Raw genomic sequence first — 19374 nt, forward strand, 5'->3', positions numbered from 1 at the left:
TCATTTTATTGTTTTAAATTACAAAATTAAAAAAAAAAGGATCAAAATATTTAAAATGTTCTGAACAGGTGTTAGCATTAGCATTAGCATTAAGCGAGTCGCACAAATTCGTAGGTGGTACAGTCCTAGACCGCTGTTATGAGGGTTGCCTCCTTCCCGTCTGAACCAAAGCACAAAGATTTGGGACTAATCTCTGACTCTTGGACAAGACTGACGCAATACTCCAATGGTCGAGCACTGTCCTGGCCACGTCCTTGCGACTGCTGAGGAATGGGAAAGGATGGTTAGTTTTGGACACCTATGAAAAATGTAGACAACTCTACGATCTCTCAGGCCTAGGTGTCACGGGAATTTGGGCGTTGTTAGTGGAAGGGTAAACTCCATAGGATACGCTTGGTTAACGTTCAGGCACACCATTGTTAGACTGCTTCGAATCAGTTGTCTACCCAATTCATCCTCGTCATCTTGTTGGCATTTGGTCGAATTACTAGATTCTTCGGTTGATAATCTGAAATATAAAATAATATTAACATCGTACGTCAAATAAGCTACAAATTAGTGATACGCTCGCCACAGTTACATATTTTAAAAATATTATTTATATCGTACGATACATTTACCTGAATCATTCTGAAATAAAAAAAAAAAAATTATAAAAATTAGCAGTACATTGAAACACAAATACTACAAAACACAAAAAAAGAGCATCAAACTTTGATCTTGGAATATTTAAAAATACGGTAAATATCAAGATCAAAATTTGATTTGGTAGATCTTACACCGCAACGCACCATTCTAAGGTGATCTACCCACGTTACGGGGGATTTAAAATGTTCTGAACAGGTGTACCGACAATTGCCTTATTATAAAAGATCTTTTTAAAGCGATTTAAACAAGGTTCAAATTAGTCATAACCTAATAATAAAAGAAGTGCATAAAAAAATACTATGATACCGTGAGAAACAAAAAAACGTTTGTTAGTTAGAGCAGAAAAGTACAACCATAGAATCCCTGCTATATAGTTTTTATTTTTTCATTCACCATCATGCTCCCAATTTAAATGCTGTGTATCATTTTCATCGGAGTAGATCGAATAATCGATACCGACAAAACCGGGACTTGCGCGCCACGTTAAGTAGTTAAAACGCTTCTTTCGTGAAGAGCGCCTTGAATTGAACACAGCTCAGCGGGAGCCTCTCCTTTCGTTCTTCTTTCATTTAGAGACCTTAGCTTACAACTGGCGCGGCCGAGTTGTCCAGTCGTGAACCGAAAGCCACCGAAGAAGGTTGCATGGATTCTCAAGGCCAATAGAGACAGTGTTCGAATACAAGAAGAATCCGATAAGGAAAGTGTTCCGGAAGAAATTTAAACGGAGTGATCAACGCACATGCTGAAGGTTAGATAACTGTGAATTGTTAAAAAAAAAGTGATACAAATGGGGAAATCCGTTATGGATAAAAGGTGAACTGTGTCATCTTCATGATTTGATTGTGTATTTCTTGTTCATTGGAAAACAATGCGTGCAGAAGTAGAACAGAAACATGTTTAATAATTTGAATGACTTCAAATATCTTTGCATCGTGTAATAATTAGAAAAAAAATTGAAAAGTTGGCGCGCTGAAATGGGACAAGCTGATTAGTTTCCATGGTTGCTTTGTCTGGATTTTCTAGCACTATGATCATATATAAAGAAAAGCAGTTGGATACTAGCGCGCGGTGCATCACACTTAAGCCAATTGAATATGGGCAACACAAAAACGGTAGCTTCGCGAAAAGAAACCGTTACTTTTGTAAAGTACGGTTTTCTTTTGTGGCCGCGCGTACATTTTTTTTTACTTTTCATTCCCGACGTATCGATTTTGAAAAGAGCGAAATGGAGACGCTTTCCCACAAGCGACCCGTGCTTACAGAGGTATGCATTAATTAAGATCCCAAAATGAATTGGCGTAGCGTCAACGTCACGTTATAATGTGCCTACCGTAGAATGTAGCACAAAATTATCATATTGTTCCGGAAAAGACTGGGCGAAGGTGAAGACGAAAGAGACAATCTTCGCAAAAGTCAATTTAAATTCCAGATTCAAGGCGTTAATAAGCCATAGCTTTTACTTTCTCGCACGATGATCGAATCAATCGAATTCGAAATTTATTTGATAAATTGCTCAAAAACCACTTTCTATTTTGCGAATAGCCATTGATAAAATATGTTTCTAACGGTAACAATTCTCATCAATTAACCGATGTTTTGGTTTTCAGTGAATCAAGAGTTAATTGGAAAATAATAACGCGTTTTTTTCGAAACTGGGAACTCATCTCTTGTTGTCTTGTGTATGCATTTTCCATTAAAGGTAATAAATAAATGGTACACACCCAAATGTTTATTTTTCTCAGTACCGTTGAACGCCTTCAGGTGTATATATGCACTTCAGTATAAGTGGGTTGTGTTCATGAAAGGCTACATTAGTTCTTGACATATTTAACCGATTTTACTCCTAAATTATTTGAAGCATATCGGTGTAGGAAAACATACACAGCAAGCATCGTTAATGCTGAATAGCTAAAGAATCGCCAATAATAAACGCATAAGAAATCATACGGACACGTTGAAATCCCCAACAAAAAACAGGTGACGAACTCGTATCTCAAGGTTGTTGTTCAGTGTCACCTGATAGACAGTGAACATGAATAAAATTTTCCATCGGAAAATAGGTCAAGTAAGATGACTGCAATAAATTCATTTAGAAATGAAAGCTGTAGAGGCCGCATATGTTTCGATTCATCAAAATTGCATGCACGTGATTCATATAAGTGGCATACACACATCCGTGTAAGGTGAACCATCCATCGGGTCAACACCATTTTGGCGGTCAACGCTTTCGGTATCACATCGGATCGTTTGATCTTCACTTTCACTCCTGCCTGATGTGATGTATGGATTGGAGTTGCTTCGTAAAAAATCATCAAAATATATGTAACGCTTCTATCGACACCTGTAACGATCGCTACTGCAGCGCATCACAATGTGTAAACACTGAGGAAATGTTTTACGAACAGAGAAAAGGCGTGATTTATCGGTGCGTTATGAAGCTAATTGTGTTTGTAATTCAAAGCATTGTTTAACATGGAATGGAATTTCCGTTTTCTGCTTTTCAATGCTCAAGCGATTGAAGAGAATTCATTTAAATAAAAAGTAAAACAAAACATCATTTAGACCAGTGCTTCCCAAACTTGTCAGAGGTATCGCCCCCTTGGAGCTGATGAAATATTTTTTCGCCCCCCTAGGCAAGATTTTGAACTACTAATATAGGGATGGCACCATTTGGACGTGGGCCGTATTTTGGGCACTTGCGCGTTATGTATAACTCGGTTAACGACTGCGGAAAAGCGACTAAAATATGATTCCCTTCCCTATGGTTTCGTTTGGTAAGATGGTAAAATACAATATCATTATGCAGATTGACCTAATCACATGAATAAAAACGCTACTTGGTGGCGGTACTGAAAAAAATGAAGATTCTTGCGACGAACTTGAAATAATTGAGTCTATTTTTCATCAAATTTTGGGAAATAATTAATCAAAATTAAAAATTTCCTAAAAAGCCAGATATTGTATGACCAAGTTTCAAAATTTCAAAAGTCTTCATAATTTTCTTTAGGAAACATGAATTTCACCAAAAATCCTATCAGAAATTTCCTTACCAATATCACCCGCAATATGTTTATAAAAAATGCTGAAAACTTCTCCATATTCTTGACTGTAAATCTCTGCAGAAATCCGCCAATGCATTCAAAACATTTTTTTATGGGACAACACTATCTTCTTTACATCACTTTGGTAAAACCTTTTACGAATGATTTCCAAAAAGTGTGTTTCAAATTTTCTCATAGTTAGAAACATATTCATAGTTAGTCATATTCATAATATGATTCCCACTGAATTCTTTCGTAAATTCTTGTAGCATTCTTACGAGAATAAATTTGTAGGAATCCTCCTACCATTTTCCGAAAAAAAACATCAAAAAACTACTACACTTACAGGGGAAAAACAAAATGATCGGGACAGGCAAAATTTTCACTTTTCAAAAAATGTTCAACTAGTTGTAACTTTTCGAAACGTGCGTTCAAAGTTTATGATGTGAGTCATGAATAGTCAAAATTTCATTGCATTCGGTTTATTGAATCCGGAGATATAACAGCTCAAAGTTGGCTATCGAATAATTATACATTTTTCTAGAATCTTTATAACTTCGTGCAGAATAGCCCGATCTTTTCCGAATTTCGTCCACTGATACACAACTACAGTGAAAATTTGAGAATATTTGATGCACGTTTCGAAAAGTTACAGCTAGTTGAACATTTTTTGAAAACTAAAAATTTTGCCTGTCCCGATCATTTTGTCTATCCCCTGTTCTTTGGAATTCTGTATAACTTAGGTCATTAGCATGTTTTGACTCAGGATTTTTTCAAAGATTTGAACTTATTTGTTCATATTATAGATGGATTTCTATTATTGAAAATCGCCCCTCTTTTCAGTATTTTCGCCCCCCAATTTTCATTTTAGTAATTTTCGCCCCCTTGGACTTGATTTTCGCCCACCAGGGGGCGATTTCGCCCACTTTGGGAATCACTGATTTAGACTTTTAGAATAATATTAAGCATAGTCGTGGTTTAACCCCTTCTCCTTAACACGACTTCGAACGACTATTTCTACGCCAAAAACATGTTCAAAAGTTATTAAAAATTGGCTTAATTTTTCAAATAAATTAATACAAAAATAGATTTAGGAATCCATAGTTTTTCTTTACTGTTGTTCAATAGCTACACCGTGGATTTCCAAACTGTGATTTTCAAAATGTTTTGAAATGTTTTACTGTAAAGGACAACCAATGCACAGTGGTCCACGAACCAGATTTACGAGGAAAGATGCATTAGCGCCTACAAATGATTTTTTAGACAAAAAATTTGTTCCTAATATAAAGGCCTTCTTTTCGAAAAACATGAAAATTCGAAAAACATGGTCCATATCTTCAAAGAAATTAGAAATCAAACTTTTTTATTTGCAAGAATAAGTATGTACATTCTTCGGAAAAGTTGTAGATCTATCAATTTCGAGCAAGATTTCTAAAGACAGTTTTTATATAGCTTTGAAATTGATCGATAATTTGCTGAATTAGCTTAGGGTGGTTCAAGAAAAAAAACGGTTTTCTGGCTTTAACTTTTTCAGTTTCAATTACTCATCAAAGTCGCCCAAGAAACATTTGTAGAGCATTTGAAAAAAACCCTAGCGTATGCATTATAAAAAGAGAGTGTGCACACACCTTCAAAGTGTGATTGCAGCGCAGGGACACATCAGATCGAGTTGAGGTCTTCGGTGCACTTATTCCTTGTAAATGGAGGAATAAGTGCACCGAAGACGTCGAGACGATCCGAGGCAAATGTGCACTTTCATCACACTTTTTAGGTGTACCAAAAAAGTGTGATAGTCCAATTTGGGATGTAGCCTGCAATATAAACATTTGGTTATTTTTGTTTGTTGTCATCGTCTATTGATTACAGTAGAAAATATAGTACATGTCATTGAAGACAGTTTTTATTGAAGTTGGTAAGGATTTACACACTAGTAAAAAACCAATTTGTTCATATCGTTTTCCATATTTTTACTGTTTTGAACAATTTTCACTTTAATAACTATTACATACTAGCTGGCCCGGCAAACTTTGTCTTGCCAAGTTGTGGTGGTTTGACAATTGTTAAGGTCATTGCAGCATGGCACTCTAGATTGTAACTATTACATATATAGTTGCGTATGATTCTATTTTCACTATAAACGTGGAGCGGACCTGGTGTGGTGGTTGGAACACTTGACTATCACGCCGAGGACCTGGGATCGAATCCCACTCCCAACATACTCACAAAATGTGGGTTCTTCCTTCGGAAGGGAAGTAAAACGTGGGTCCCGAGATGAACTAGCCTAGGGTTAAAAATCTCGTTAATACAGACAAAAAAATATTTTCACTATTTCTTGCAACTGCACACTTTGAAACCATTGAGAAACTTGTGAGAAAAAAAGGATCCCATGATATCCGAGGTTTCGAAAAACAGCGAATTTCGTCTGATTGTTATATTATGATAATCGTATTTGTAGAGCTTGGGCTTGATTGACCGTCGCTGGATGCTACTCCAGTATCGCCAGACCAGCTACACTCACAAGGACCCAATGAGATATCTGCTGGGCACTAGCAGGCATCTTCAGTGTATGAGCCTGCCACGTCAGGTTGCAGGTCAATGTGGGGAAGGGGAAGGAAGTTATGATTGCAATCATTTGTATCCACGTCAGACCGAATGCGTCTGGACAAATTCATGCGAATGTCGGATTGTTGGTAGGATATGGTTTGCACATTGGTGCGTGAATGCCAGTCAGTACACGTGTGACAAAGAATTGGCAAACTCTTATTTGTACATGTTTGCCACTCGAGTACTGATCGGAGTTGCAAACATGACCAAATATTTGCTATTTTGACTTACTTTGAAAGTGTTTAATTTGTCATGTATGCAAATATTCGCCATGACAAAGTTAGGCAAGGGCAAATATTTGCACAACAATGTCATTTAAAATTTATTTGGTCACTACACGCACGACCAGAGTTGATGTACACGTACTGTAGTCCCATGTACGGGAGCCACATTGCAAGCGAGCTCCCGGGAGCACTGTACATTTTGAGACTGAAATTTGTGTGCCTCATTTTTCTCAAGATGTGTCTCATGAGCTACGTCTCATGCGCTGATCAAATTAGAAAATTTCATGACAAAAACTTCCTAAACGAACGAGAATTGAAACCCTAACCTTAGCCTTGAGAGTCTCTAGTCGTATCGCATAGACCAACCAGACACTTGAGTTGTGTACGGAAAAAGTTGTTGAGGTTCTTCGTTACTAAGAAGTTGTTTTTCACCTTAGATACCAACAGCTCACGTAGCGCATGAGACGAGCTCCCCGGGAGCTATGCGCCAAGCTCGCACCCACCAGATTTTCGTGAGCCTCCTAGCAGCGCAGCACACTGCGATTTTGAAGAGCTGGGAGACAATTTGGTGGGAGGCTCGCTGTCACATTTATGTACACATGAGCAACGGGTAACTCTGCGCACGACAAATAAAGTTGCCAAAATTGCGAAATATTTGCACATTTGGCAAAGCGTGTACTGAAGGCTTTGCTCTGCATATCAGAGCACCGTTGAGCTAAGAAAGCAACGTCATCAGCCAGTTCGATATCATTTAGATGCTCCACAGATAACAGACGTTTATGCTTATATTGGCAATGTGTGTAAAAATGCTCAACAGCCATTTCGTATGTAACGAGCAGCTGAAACTCAAGTGGCAATCATTTGGAGATGGCGCAGTGATCGATAGTCAGTGATCGCTTTCAAGATTGCATGCACTACGCAATTTTACATTCAAGATTGTATTCGATCTTGAATGAAACTGGAACTTTGAACTATTCTTGCATTCAAGTTAGATGCAATGCCGCAATCAGTTGAGTAGATGGCGGTAGTGAGCCATCGTATATCGTTTTAAACATTTACACAGGATTCTGCGAAAAATTTGTACTAGCATAAACATCTGTTATCTGTGGATGCTCCATGGTAATGGGCTGCCACAGCAACCCACGATTTGGTACACGATCAATCGCACCTACCAGGATCTCTTAGATTACGATGATTTGTCATCTATTGACCCGTGGAAGCATGAGTTAGGAACTTGTGAGGGCGAGAGCTATGTTGGACGCTCCTTGCCGAAATTCCAAATCACTACTTTGCAGCAATTATGAAGCGGAAGTTCGGAAATCAATAGTAATCCAGTAGGAGGAGGTAAATCTATACAGGGTGTTGGGTTCGTGAGTGCAAACTTTTTGAGGGGTGATAGAGGACCTTCCCGTGCTGGCGCATCCATGTCTTCTGCTGCTTTGGTCCTCCGAGCCAACGTTCTCTGAGCCATTCGGATGTTTGTCGATGTGCTGCTTTCACTTTTCAATCAATCACATGATGTTCCTGTCCTTATCCATGAATATTATTGTAAAGGATGTACTGAATCAAATTGCGCCACGGAAACTAATGTATAACTTTTGATTGCATGCATCAAAATGGTTGATTTTTTAACCAATAATAGCCCTTTTAAACAATGACTGTAGAACTGCTCCGATTCCTAATAAAATTTGACATAAGGGGCCGTCCATATACCACGTGGACAATTTAGAGGGGTCTGAGAAAAGTCCACGCTTGTCCACGGAGAGAGGGGTGGGGGTTTGTCAAATGTCCACGTGGACAATATTGATTTAAGAAAAAATAAAAGATTCATCAGTGTAACAAATATTGATGTGATTCTACTTCATGACAGTTAGACAGTTATCTATTATATTATTTTTATTAAATAACTTGTTTTTAGTTCGCGACGGCTACTCAACTCAAAGGATAAAATCATTACTTTAAAACCAATTTTGAAATTATAATGGCAACATTCTTGAAAAATTGCCAGGATTTTGAATTGTCTAGTGTCTAAAATTTTCGTTGAAATTCTATACACAGAAAAAACTGTTGTGTAATATTACATCTGTACTGCTGCAGCCCGATTAAAACGTCGGTTGCATGAATATTACACAGGACGATGTACACATAAGAACAAAAGATTTTACATCAAAACGATGTAATCGTATACATAGGAATCGTGATTACATTGATTACACTAGTTTACAAAATAAAATGAAAGTCGTGAACTTCTGTCAACGAATTGAAGTACAATTTAGTGCTGATTTCGAATCCGTGCTTCAAAAAGTTTACAGTAGAGCAGTTTTTAAGTTTTAGCTTAATATCTAGTTTTACAATTTTTTAAAATGTGGAAATTACTAAAAATCAAATATCTTGCGTTTTGTTCAACCAATTTCAAATCTTTTTTTATTAATTAAAAGCTGAATACAATATTATTCGATCATCTGAATGCAGGTTTTGCGTCAGATTGATGCAATTCAAGATATTGGCGAGTTTTTGGGACGATCTCCTTAAATTTTAGCAAAATTTCCAAAAATATATGAAGAAATATATTTTTCTCGATAAGAAAAAAACAATCTAAAAATTCTTTCTCACCGTTTATTTGACAAATCATATGTAGGCGAAATACAGTAAAAAATTCAGCTCAATCGGAGCATTGATTACGGAGAATGAGATGTGTGAAGTGAGCAACATTACTTAAAAATAGAACAAAAATTGATTTGAAATCATCAACCTTGTATGGTAAGTCGAAAAAATTTCCGCTCTACTGTAATTTTTTTCCTTCATGTTTTCGAAAACAGTCATGATTCTACAACAAAAACGATCAACAACTTACCGAGTTCAAAAATGCTGTAAACTAGTGTTATTTAGTACATCGGAATGAGTTACATCGGGCGGGTTGCATTTATTTTTTGCTGTGTATAAAATATTTTATAGAACATTAAGTTCAAAATCATATCACTATGAGTGAGTTTTGAAACTATACTATGCACTTTAAAAATGTTGATGTAAGGTACCCCGGGGCAAGTGAGAATCCGGGGCAAGTGAGACCTACAGCTATAATTTTTTTTATATGATAATTTTAAGCCAAACATTCTTTATAGAAATCATAGGTATTACACCAACGGATACTTTGAATTCAAAAATTGTTATTGTTCTCACCATAAAGAGACCATACATGTTATTGTTGTTCATATGTAATTTTCAATTCACTAATTGAGATTAACGTACTCTACTAGATTCGCCGTTTAAAAATAGAATAACAAATAAAGTTAAACTTTTTCGGTTCAGGATAATATTTGGAGTGTTTGCAAGTTATTTTAAGCGAAAAACCTGTAATTTATTTTTATGTATTATCTTTTGTAAACTGCTCTCACTTGCCCCAGTGCATTTCAGCATCTGGGGTAAGTGTGACCTATGAGAGTAAACAAACACAATTTCATAGTTTGATCTCGCTTTCTTCAGCCTAAGTCGAAATTTACACAAAAGTGAAGTAAAAATCGGCACCTAAAGTAATCAATCGTTGAATTATACTTAATTACTTCTATTCTGATAATGAAGCTATTGTTTAAAATGGTAAAGGTTTTGGTGGAACATATTTTTTTCCGAAATCATCTATTTTTCATATTTTCGTTCAAGCAAATTCTATTATTTTTTCGTTTTTCGCTGCATAATGAGTTTTTCTGAATGTTAAGGAATCGGCCGTAAAGTATGAAAAAATTGGGAAACGATTTATTCGAGGTTCACGATTTTAAAATATTTATTTGATGGTCGTAAAGTTATGTAAGGAAAAACATAACATTTGTAAACCTTGAAAAATCTTTTGGCGAGACTCATCAACTACGTAATATGAAAAGTAAGTTTGGAAATCTTTCGGCATTTAAGCTTAGGGCGCTTTTTGTATAAATAAAATCAATTTGATTTGCACGACTTGCTAGAGTTGAATCAATTTTTTTTCTCATGATTCGTTATTATATGTGTTACGTAATTTATACACGGTACCACAAAACTTTTCCAACATGAATCGCTTAACATAGTTATTCGTATAAGATATTTATAAATTATGCTACCTTACATATATGTAGCATTGCAGCAACTAAATATATTAAGCCATATGTACAAATTTCCGAATAGGTCCCACTTGCCCCGTGATACGCTGTAAATGAAGATCTGCTTCACTTTTCATTATATGCATAATATACAGATTTTGAAAATTTTGAAACAGTTTTAATGCCCGTTAATAAGAAGAAATATACCAACAATGTCTTTTAGAACCATTGGAAATATAAATTTATTTATGTTTAGAATTTTTTGGCTTGACAAAACTAAACTAGCATTTTTTTTAGGTTCCACTTGCCCCGGGGTACCTTAATAAATGTTTTTCGGCAATGATCTAAAAAAATACAATCTTTGATAGATAGTATATAAAAGCATAAAAGTCATCTAAAATATGTGAAAATCATGGGTTGAACATCCAGAGAGCCATAGTAGCCTATGTAGATAATTTGTAATACGAAAATATTCGTAATATATAAAATTAAGAAAAATATTTTATTCATTGCATCATTTTCAGAAAAAAAAAACTTTAAAAGTTTGAAAATCACTGTTTTTTTTCAAATAAAAAAATCGAAATATTTTTTTTTCTGAAGTCCACGTGGACATTAGGAGAGGTGGGTAGGGGTCAGTGAAAAGTCCACGCTTGTCCACGGGGAGGGGGGAGGGGGTAAAAAACGTGGTATTTGGAAGGCCCCTACCTTCCGTAACTCGCGCGGTTGAGCACCTCCTTCAGCACCACGCTAATGTTGAATATAAAAAGCGATATTTTTTTCAACGTGTTGTACAAAATAGAACAGCGCGATCGCAGCTCAAAAAAACATCATCAAACTCGCTGTAATTGAGCATATAGGATGATACTTTTTCATGCGAATATTTGATGTGATGGCTGAGATTTATCAGTTTGATATTTCGAGCAACATATCCAACATGGCTGCCAATGCTGATAATGGGATACTTGGCTTGCACGACAACTCGAAATCATCCGATAAGACCTTAACTAGCCAAGTACTACCTTTGGAAATATGCTTATATTGGTAACACTAGTTTACAGCATTTTTGAACTCGCAAAGCTGATGATCATTTTTGGTGTAGAATCATGCCCTGAGTTCGAAAACACGAAAGAAAAAACATAGGTATCACACCTACGGATGCTTTGAATACAAAAATTTTTATTGTTTCAACGATAAAGAGACCATATACTTTATTGTTGTTCATATGTAATTTTCAATTCACTAGGTGAGATTGACGTGCTCTACTACATTCATCGTTTAAAAATAGATTTGTTATTCTACAAATACTTTTTCGGTTTCAGGATAGTGTTTGGAGTTCTTGCAAATGATGTCAAGCGAAAAAGCTGCATTTTATTTTTATTTATAACCTTTAGTTTACTGCTCTCACTTGCCCCAGTGCATTTCGCTATCTGGGGCAAGTGGAACCTATAAGAATAAACAAACACATTTTTATGGGTTCATCTCGCCTTGTCCAGCCTAAGATGAAATTAGCACGAAAGTCAATAAAAATTGACACGTTAAGTAATCTACTGTTGAATTATACTCTATTACCTCTATTTAGATGACGAAATTCTTGTTAAAAATGGTAAAACCTTGGGTAAAACGAAAAAAAATCAAAAGCATGTATTTTTTATTTTTTTTTTTCTCTAAATATCTTCCATTATTTTTTGACTCAACGCTGCATAATGAATTTTTCTGAGCTATAATAAATTGGATACCGTCCATCATAAATTAAAACCGTCCATAATAAATTGAAATAAGGAAATGGCCTTTTCAAAATTTATGATTAAAAAAAATATTTAATGATCGTAAGATTATGTCAGGGAAAAGATATCACTGAAAATCTCGAAACCCCAGATTGAATATTGGTGAGATTCATCAACTATATAATATAGAGACCAAGCTTCGAAATCTTTTGTCACTCCACTTTACGGCGCTTTTTGTTAACCCTCTACTTCCCATGGTTGCTCTAGAGCACCATCGATTTTCGACGAACTCCGGACAAACGGAATTAGATGAATATGATGCAATAATTTTTAGAATATGGTTATAACCTCATAAGGTTAACCCAACTACTACCTACTTGTTTCAATAGTTGAACTATTGATAAACAATCAAAAACCTATTGATTTACAACCAAATTTTTTTTCATTGATTTCGAAAAATTTAGTTAATTTGCAATAACTTTTGTTCTACTACTTTTTTCGGAAACGCTTTTTTAGCATAGATATAGTCGTTCAAAGTCGTGGGAAGGAAAGGGTTAAAAAATCAATTTATTTTGCATGAGCTGCTAGAGTTGATACAAGTTTTTTCCCCAGCGATTTGATATGTGTTACGTAATTTATGCACGATACCATAAACCTCTTCTTATTTTAATCTCTAAACATAGTCATTCATATAAGAGATTTATGATTTATGTTACCTCATTTGTTGCAACTTATATTAAGCCTTTTGAACAAAAACTCTGAATATGTCTCACTTGCCCCGTGAAACGCAGTAAATGAAGATCTGCTACACTTTTCATTATATGCATAATATATGGAATGTAAAAATTTTGAAACAGTTTTAATGCACGTTAATAAGTACAAATATACTAACAACATCTTTTGGGTCCATTGGAATTGTTATAGAATTTGTATTCTGAAATTTTTGGCATGACAAAACCAAATTAGCACTTTTTTAGGTCCCACTTGCCCCGGGGTACCTTATATTTAAATTTTAGTAAATTACATATTTTAAAAAGTTGCAAAACTCAATATTGAGCTAAAACCCAAAAACTGTTCTACTTAAATTTTTTTGAAGGTCGATTTCGAAACCAGCACTAAATTGTGCTTCAAAAAATTTGGTCGTTGACAGAAGTTCATGACTTTCGTTTTATTTTGTAAACTTGTGTAATTAATGGGGTAAATTCCCGGGCTGAATATTATTTGAAACTTCTGACACCTATTTTTTTTGTTTCAGATATGAGGCTTAACACCGCAATTATCATACTGGCGTTTGCGTCACTCTCATACGCAAGAGTCTTGGAAAGTACGTATGGACTTTGAAAGCATCCACAAATTAAGTCATTACGTCAGAAAACTGTGACGATTTATAAAAAAAATCAAAGTTCTCATACCAAAAGTATGACCTTTCTTTCGGTTATAAATTGTTCATTTTCGAGTGACGTAATTGCTGGACGTTACCTTTTTACAACTATCCTAACTAAGAATGATTCCATACTTTCAGAAAAAGCAATAAAACTGACCAACAAATCTCCCATTGTACTAAGGCAAGATGTTGAAGAATATAGTGATAGCGAGAATGCAGTAGATGGTAACATTTCCGATTCTAATGCGGTAGATGAGACAGACGCAAGTGAAATCGTGAACTGTTACGAAGTGAACTGTAATGAGGCCAGCAATGTAAATGCTGATGAGGAAACCAACTCAGAAAATAATGAAGTTTTGCAAGAAATCAATCAGGTTCCTCAGGAGCCTGTAAGTGAAGCACCAGTTGTGAACACTGACGACGCTAATCCCATAAATCGTTATTGCAAGTGTACGACTTTTGAATGCAATTGTTGTCGTGATTTTGCGTTACCACTTGTTCCTGTAAAAGGTCCGGGATGCGCCTCGGTTCAATATTTAGAAGGTAATCGAATGTCCATTGGAGTGAAATTCGGAGATCGAGTTTTGGCAAGTCGAGTCATATCAGGTCAGTAACACTTCTTGAGATTTAGTTTATGCAGAATATTATACTTATGGTATTAAATAGGACGCAAGGCAACACCCGTGTGCATACCACTGCCAGGTGGCTTTAACCGTTTTTGCGGTCGCATATATGGTATCAACAGAAGAGCAGACGATCACTTCAAAGCATGTCTTGGACTAGAACTACGCGCAGATAATGAAATAGAAGCGGTATTGCGAGTATCATGCTTCAAGTTTGGACCACGTGGTCTATCGGTAACCGAGCCAGAACCACTACCACCAGTTGTTGATGTTGATGGAGATGAAGATGATGATGACGATGATGACGACGACGACGATGATGAGGGAGATGATCTGCTTGGTACATTAGGCATTGCTGATGGTAAAATTGAGAGACGCTGATTCCTGGATTAGTTGTTATTATTGATTTGTTGTTTTAGATGACGATGATGACGATGAAGAAGAAGATGATGAAGAAGAGGGAGCCGACCTGGAAGAACCAGATGTACCATCATCTGAACCAGGATATACTGGGTTCAGTCTTTTGGAAGGAGACTTTTTAGGAGATTTACTTGGAACCACTGGCCAAAAAAAGAAGAAAGCAAGCACAAACAAAAGTGATACCACTCAATCATTAACCAAAGACGCTGCTAATCTTAAGCCAGTAAAGAAAGCTACTGTACCGGTAGTTGAAGCAGTCAAATCCAACGTTACAGTTACGAAAATAAAGGACAAGGACGATGAAGGATCTGATGAGATAACAGATATTGTGGAATCAATCGTAACTGGAGGGGTAGATGATAGTGCCGAAAACGATGATGACGAAGAAGATGACGACGATGATGAAGATGACGATTCAAAAGAAACCAAAGGGGTTACCGAAGGTAATAATGCATGATTAACCAGCCACCTGGATTTTTATACGATTCTATTGAAATTTTCTTGCAGAAACCACCAATGACGAAGATGATTACGAAGAGAGCGAAGAAGAAAACGATGTTAACAACGACGAAGAAAGTACTGAAGCTGCGCAAACAAAGAAGCCAAAGTTTGGTTTCAGTTGGAATAATTTAACGAGATTATTTCGAATAATTTCATAGAAAATCAACGCATCACTGAAAAGTGAGATAAATCAATTAACAACAAATGTATTTTAAGAAGACTCTGTAAATCTGTTCAAAACCAAGACCGTAAACATTATTTATTTAATTTATTTTAATTTATTGTAGTTATTTATTGCAACAAAAAACTAAATATTTTTAAAATCATGTTTCTTCTTTCTTTGATATCACCAATCGGTGAAACTATAGATAGTAGAGTAAATCTATAATTCCCAGATATTTCAAAACAACCGTTGCAATGTTTTACACATCTGCACTTGATGAACTTAAACGTCTGTTCTCTGTGACCTCACATTTTTGATCACAAATAAAATGAAAAAGTTAGAGACCTTATCTGCATTGCATTCAAAAACTAAGAGGGGCTAGAAATCTGGTACTATGTGCAGAGCCAATGAAATTTATGGGCGAAGCTTGATTGCAAAAATCTTTGTGCGCGGCATATACAAAATAGATGCGGATTATTTATTCTTAGTGCAGTACTGCAGAATATGTATGACGTCAGTTACTTCTTACGTGTTCTTACTAACACAAATCTATTTCAATGCTCTTCCTCACCTTATAAGAGCTTATACATACACTAAAAAAAGAGTCATGGTAACGGTTGACGGACTTTAGCAGAGTTCCGATGCAGTGGAATTCGCGTGCGTGGGGAAATTCGGTAACGCGGAAATCACACGCGAGACACAAAGGTTTTACTAAAGCGAAAAATACAAAAAGGAACTTTATTTAACGGTTTCTGTTACAATGCTTGTGAACACGTCTTGACGCGGTAAAAGTTCGGTTGGATTAATTTCTATTCTACACCCACCGCATGGGTCGGGTTGACAGCTGTGGAGAGAATCCGAGGGGTGCGCTGATGCGGAGCTAGGTGCATTGCATCTCCACACTCCTCCTCAATGCACAGTAGCTTCGGGGTTACTGCTGCAGGCCAAGTGCTTCACTGAACTGCTTGTGCTTGGTTGGTCCCAGCGGCTTGGTCATCACGTCTGCTGTCATATTCTCAGTTGGACAATACTCTAATTCGATGACCTTCTTGCTGACTAACTGCTGGACGAACTTCTGTCTCGTGTCGATATGCTTCGACTTCCGACTTGCCCTCTCACATTTGACGAAGGACAAACAGCCTTGATTGTCCTCGCGGATCACTGTTGGCTGCGCTTGAGGTTGACCGAGATCGCTGAGTAGCTTCCTTAGCCAGACGGCCTCCTGACAGGTCTCGCTCAAGGCCACATACTCGGCCTCCATGGACGAGAGCGTAACGCTGGCCTGCTTCCTACTTGCCCACGAAATTGCCGAACCGCCGAAGAAGAACACCATCCCGGACGTTGACTGCCGATCCTCCGGGTCGCCGGCCCAGTCGGCATCCGAATAGCCGTTTAACTGCTGATTTGGATCACCGCCGACCACCAGATAGTAGTCACTGGTCTGCTTCAGATAACGTAACGTGCGCTTCGCGGCCGTCCAGTCCCGTTGAGTTGGAGCACAGAACTTCCTGCCAAGAATGGCTGCGGTGTTGGCGATATCTGGGCGAGCTACGACTGCCAGATACAGAAGACATCCGACTAGACTTCGATATTGGGTAGCATCCTCCAGAACTTCGCTCTTCTCTTCGGACTTCAGGTAGGCTTGATCCATAGGCGACCTTGTTCCTTTGGCATCCTTCATCCCGTGACTGTCGACGAGCTTCTCGATGTAAGGCTGCAAACGAATCTTGAACCTTCCTTGCTCCCGTTGAACCTCCAATCCAAGGAAGTGGCATACGGGTCCCAACGATGTCAAATCGAATTCGACCTTCAAGCTCTCGAACACCTTCGCAATTTCGTTCTCCGACGCCGAAGCAAGCAACAAGTCATCGACGTAGACTAACAGGTACGCTTCACAGTCTCCTTCTCCAACATATAGGCAGGGATCTGCCGCTGACGCCTTAAACCCAAGCTTCTCAAGGACTTCGTTCAGCCGCCGGTTCCAGCACCTTGCTGATTGCCGGAGGCCATAGATGCTTCGTCGCAATCTACACACCAACTGCATCTGGTCTTTCTTCTCGAATCCAGGGGGTTGTCTCATAAAGATTTCCTCATCGAGCGAACCGTGAAGGTAGGCGGCCTTTACATCGAAATGGTGTACGTGGAAATTTCTGTTGGCTGCAACAGCGAGGAACGCACGCAGTGATACATGGCTAGACACTGGCGCATAGACGTCGCTGAAGTCGACTCCTTCACGCTGAGTATAGCCCTGAGCTACTACTCTGGCCTTATGCTTCACCGGTTCTCCTTTCTCGTTGCACTTCAGCCTGAAGACCCACTTGGATCCGACAACCTTCTTTCCTTTCGGCAGGGTCACCAGCTCCCAAGTTCCGTTACGCTCGTGGGCACTGAGCTCTTCCTTCATGGCGCTGCGCCACTGCGGATTCTCCATAGCTTCCCTGTAGTTGCTGGGTTCCTCGAAAGCACAGGACGCCTTTTCAACTACGCTTTCCAGAACATAATCTCCGAGTCGCAGCGGTTGCACACCGCGGGTTGAGCGAGTCGACCGCCGAACAGCTTCCTGCTCATCGCCTACAGATTCCGCATCCTCGTAGAGGTCCTCGCAATCGGACCCGTCCTTCAGCGGATCTTGATCCTCCGACGGCTCGTCCTTCTCCACGCATTCACGCTCGTTCTGCTTCGAATCCCTTCGCTGAGATCTGCAACCGTCCTTTACATTCACCGGAATCTCGACGCACGATGATCCGTTGCCCAATTCCAAGAACCGAGCGTCTCGGCTGACAGTTATCAGGTCTGTTGCGGGATCTAGGAACCGATACCCCTTGTGCTCCATGGAGTACCCGACGAACACAAGTTTTCGCGCTTTGCTGTCCAGTTTGATACGCTTTGCTGCTGGAACGTGTACCCACGCCTCACTGCCAAACACACGCAGGTGTGACAGCTCTGGTTTCCGTCCCCACCACATTTCGTAGGGCGTCTTCCCAATCGATCTTGACAGCAGCCGGTTCTGGAGATAAGTGGCTGTCAGCACTGCTTCTCCCCAGTAGCGCTTCTCTAATCCGGCGTCGATCAGCATACAGGTGGCCATCTCGGTGATCGTCCTGTTCTTGCGCTCGGCCACCCCGTTCTGTTGAGGAGAGTAGGGTGTGGTGAACTGCGCCTTAATTCCTTCTTCACGGTAAAACTTTCGCAGCTCCTTGTTGTCAAATTTTCCTCCTCCATCCGAGCGGACCACGGCGGGTTTGCGGCCCAACGTGTTCTCCACCCAACGCACATAGTCCTTCAGGTTAGCGGCCGCCTCGGATTTGTGTTTGAGCAGGTACGTCACGGTAAAGCGACTGTAGTCGTCGATAACGTGCATAACGTAGCGGTTGCCACTCGGAGTCTCGTTTTTCATGGGACCGCAGAGATCCGTGTGCACGATGTCCAATACGCGGTTGGATTTCCGCTCGACGACCTCCGGAAACGGCGCCCTTGCCGACTTCCCCTCCAAACATGTTTCGCATATAAGTTTCAACCCACAGTCGCTTACCTTGATTCCGTTGACCATACCTTCCTTCAGCATCCGCTCGGTGGCAGCCCAATCGCGATGACCGAGCCGCCGATGCCACTGGTGTTGGCAGTTCTCTCGGTGCTGGCTGTCGGTTGCCTTCATTGCTGCACCAGCTACTCGGAGGTGGTACAGCCCTGCGCTGCGAAATCCGGTGACGACCGTGTCGCCGGTCGTGTCAACGATCTTGCAGTCTTCTTTGCCGAAACACACACTCATGTTCTTCTGCGCTAGTTTACTGACCGACACGAGGCTAGTCGCGAGACCCGGCACGAATTTGACGTCGCTCATATCGATCCGGACCACGTTCTCGCAGTCGTCGTACCCGTAAAGCACTCCGCGACCTTCACCGAGTATTTGCGTCTTCTGTCCGTTATCCAGCCGCCCGCGCACTCGTTCAGTTCCGAGAAGAACGCTCTGTCACT

General features: G+C 39.0%; 1 protein-coding gene across 1 annotated transcript; it reads left to right on the plus strand.

Moving 5' to 3' along the window:
* Positions 1-1170: 1170 nt before the first annotated feature.
* On the plus strand, positions 1171-15559 carry LOC109405312 (uncharacterized). Its single transcript, XM_019678352.3, has 6 exons — positions 1171-1396; positions 13564-13632; positions 13831-14298; positions 14359-14676; positions 14735-15178; positions 15243-15559. Exons 2-6 carry the CDS (start codon positions 13566-13568, stop codon positions 15392-15394), a joined length of 1449 nt encoding a protein of 482 aa, XP_019533897.1. The 5' UTR covers positions 1171-1396; positions 13564-13565; the 3' UTR covers positions 15395-15559.
* Positions 15560-19374: the final 3815 nt, after the last annotated feature.

Source organism: Aedes albopictus, chromosome 1 (genome assembly GCF_035046485.1).
Source record: "Aedes albopictus strain Foshan chromosome 1, AalbF5, whole genome shotgun sequence".
NCBI classification, from domain to species: domain Eukaryota; kingdom Metazoa; phylum Arthropoda; class Insecta; order Diptera; family Culicidae; genus Aedes; species Aedes albopictus.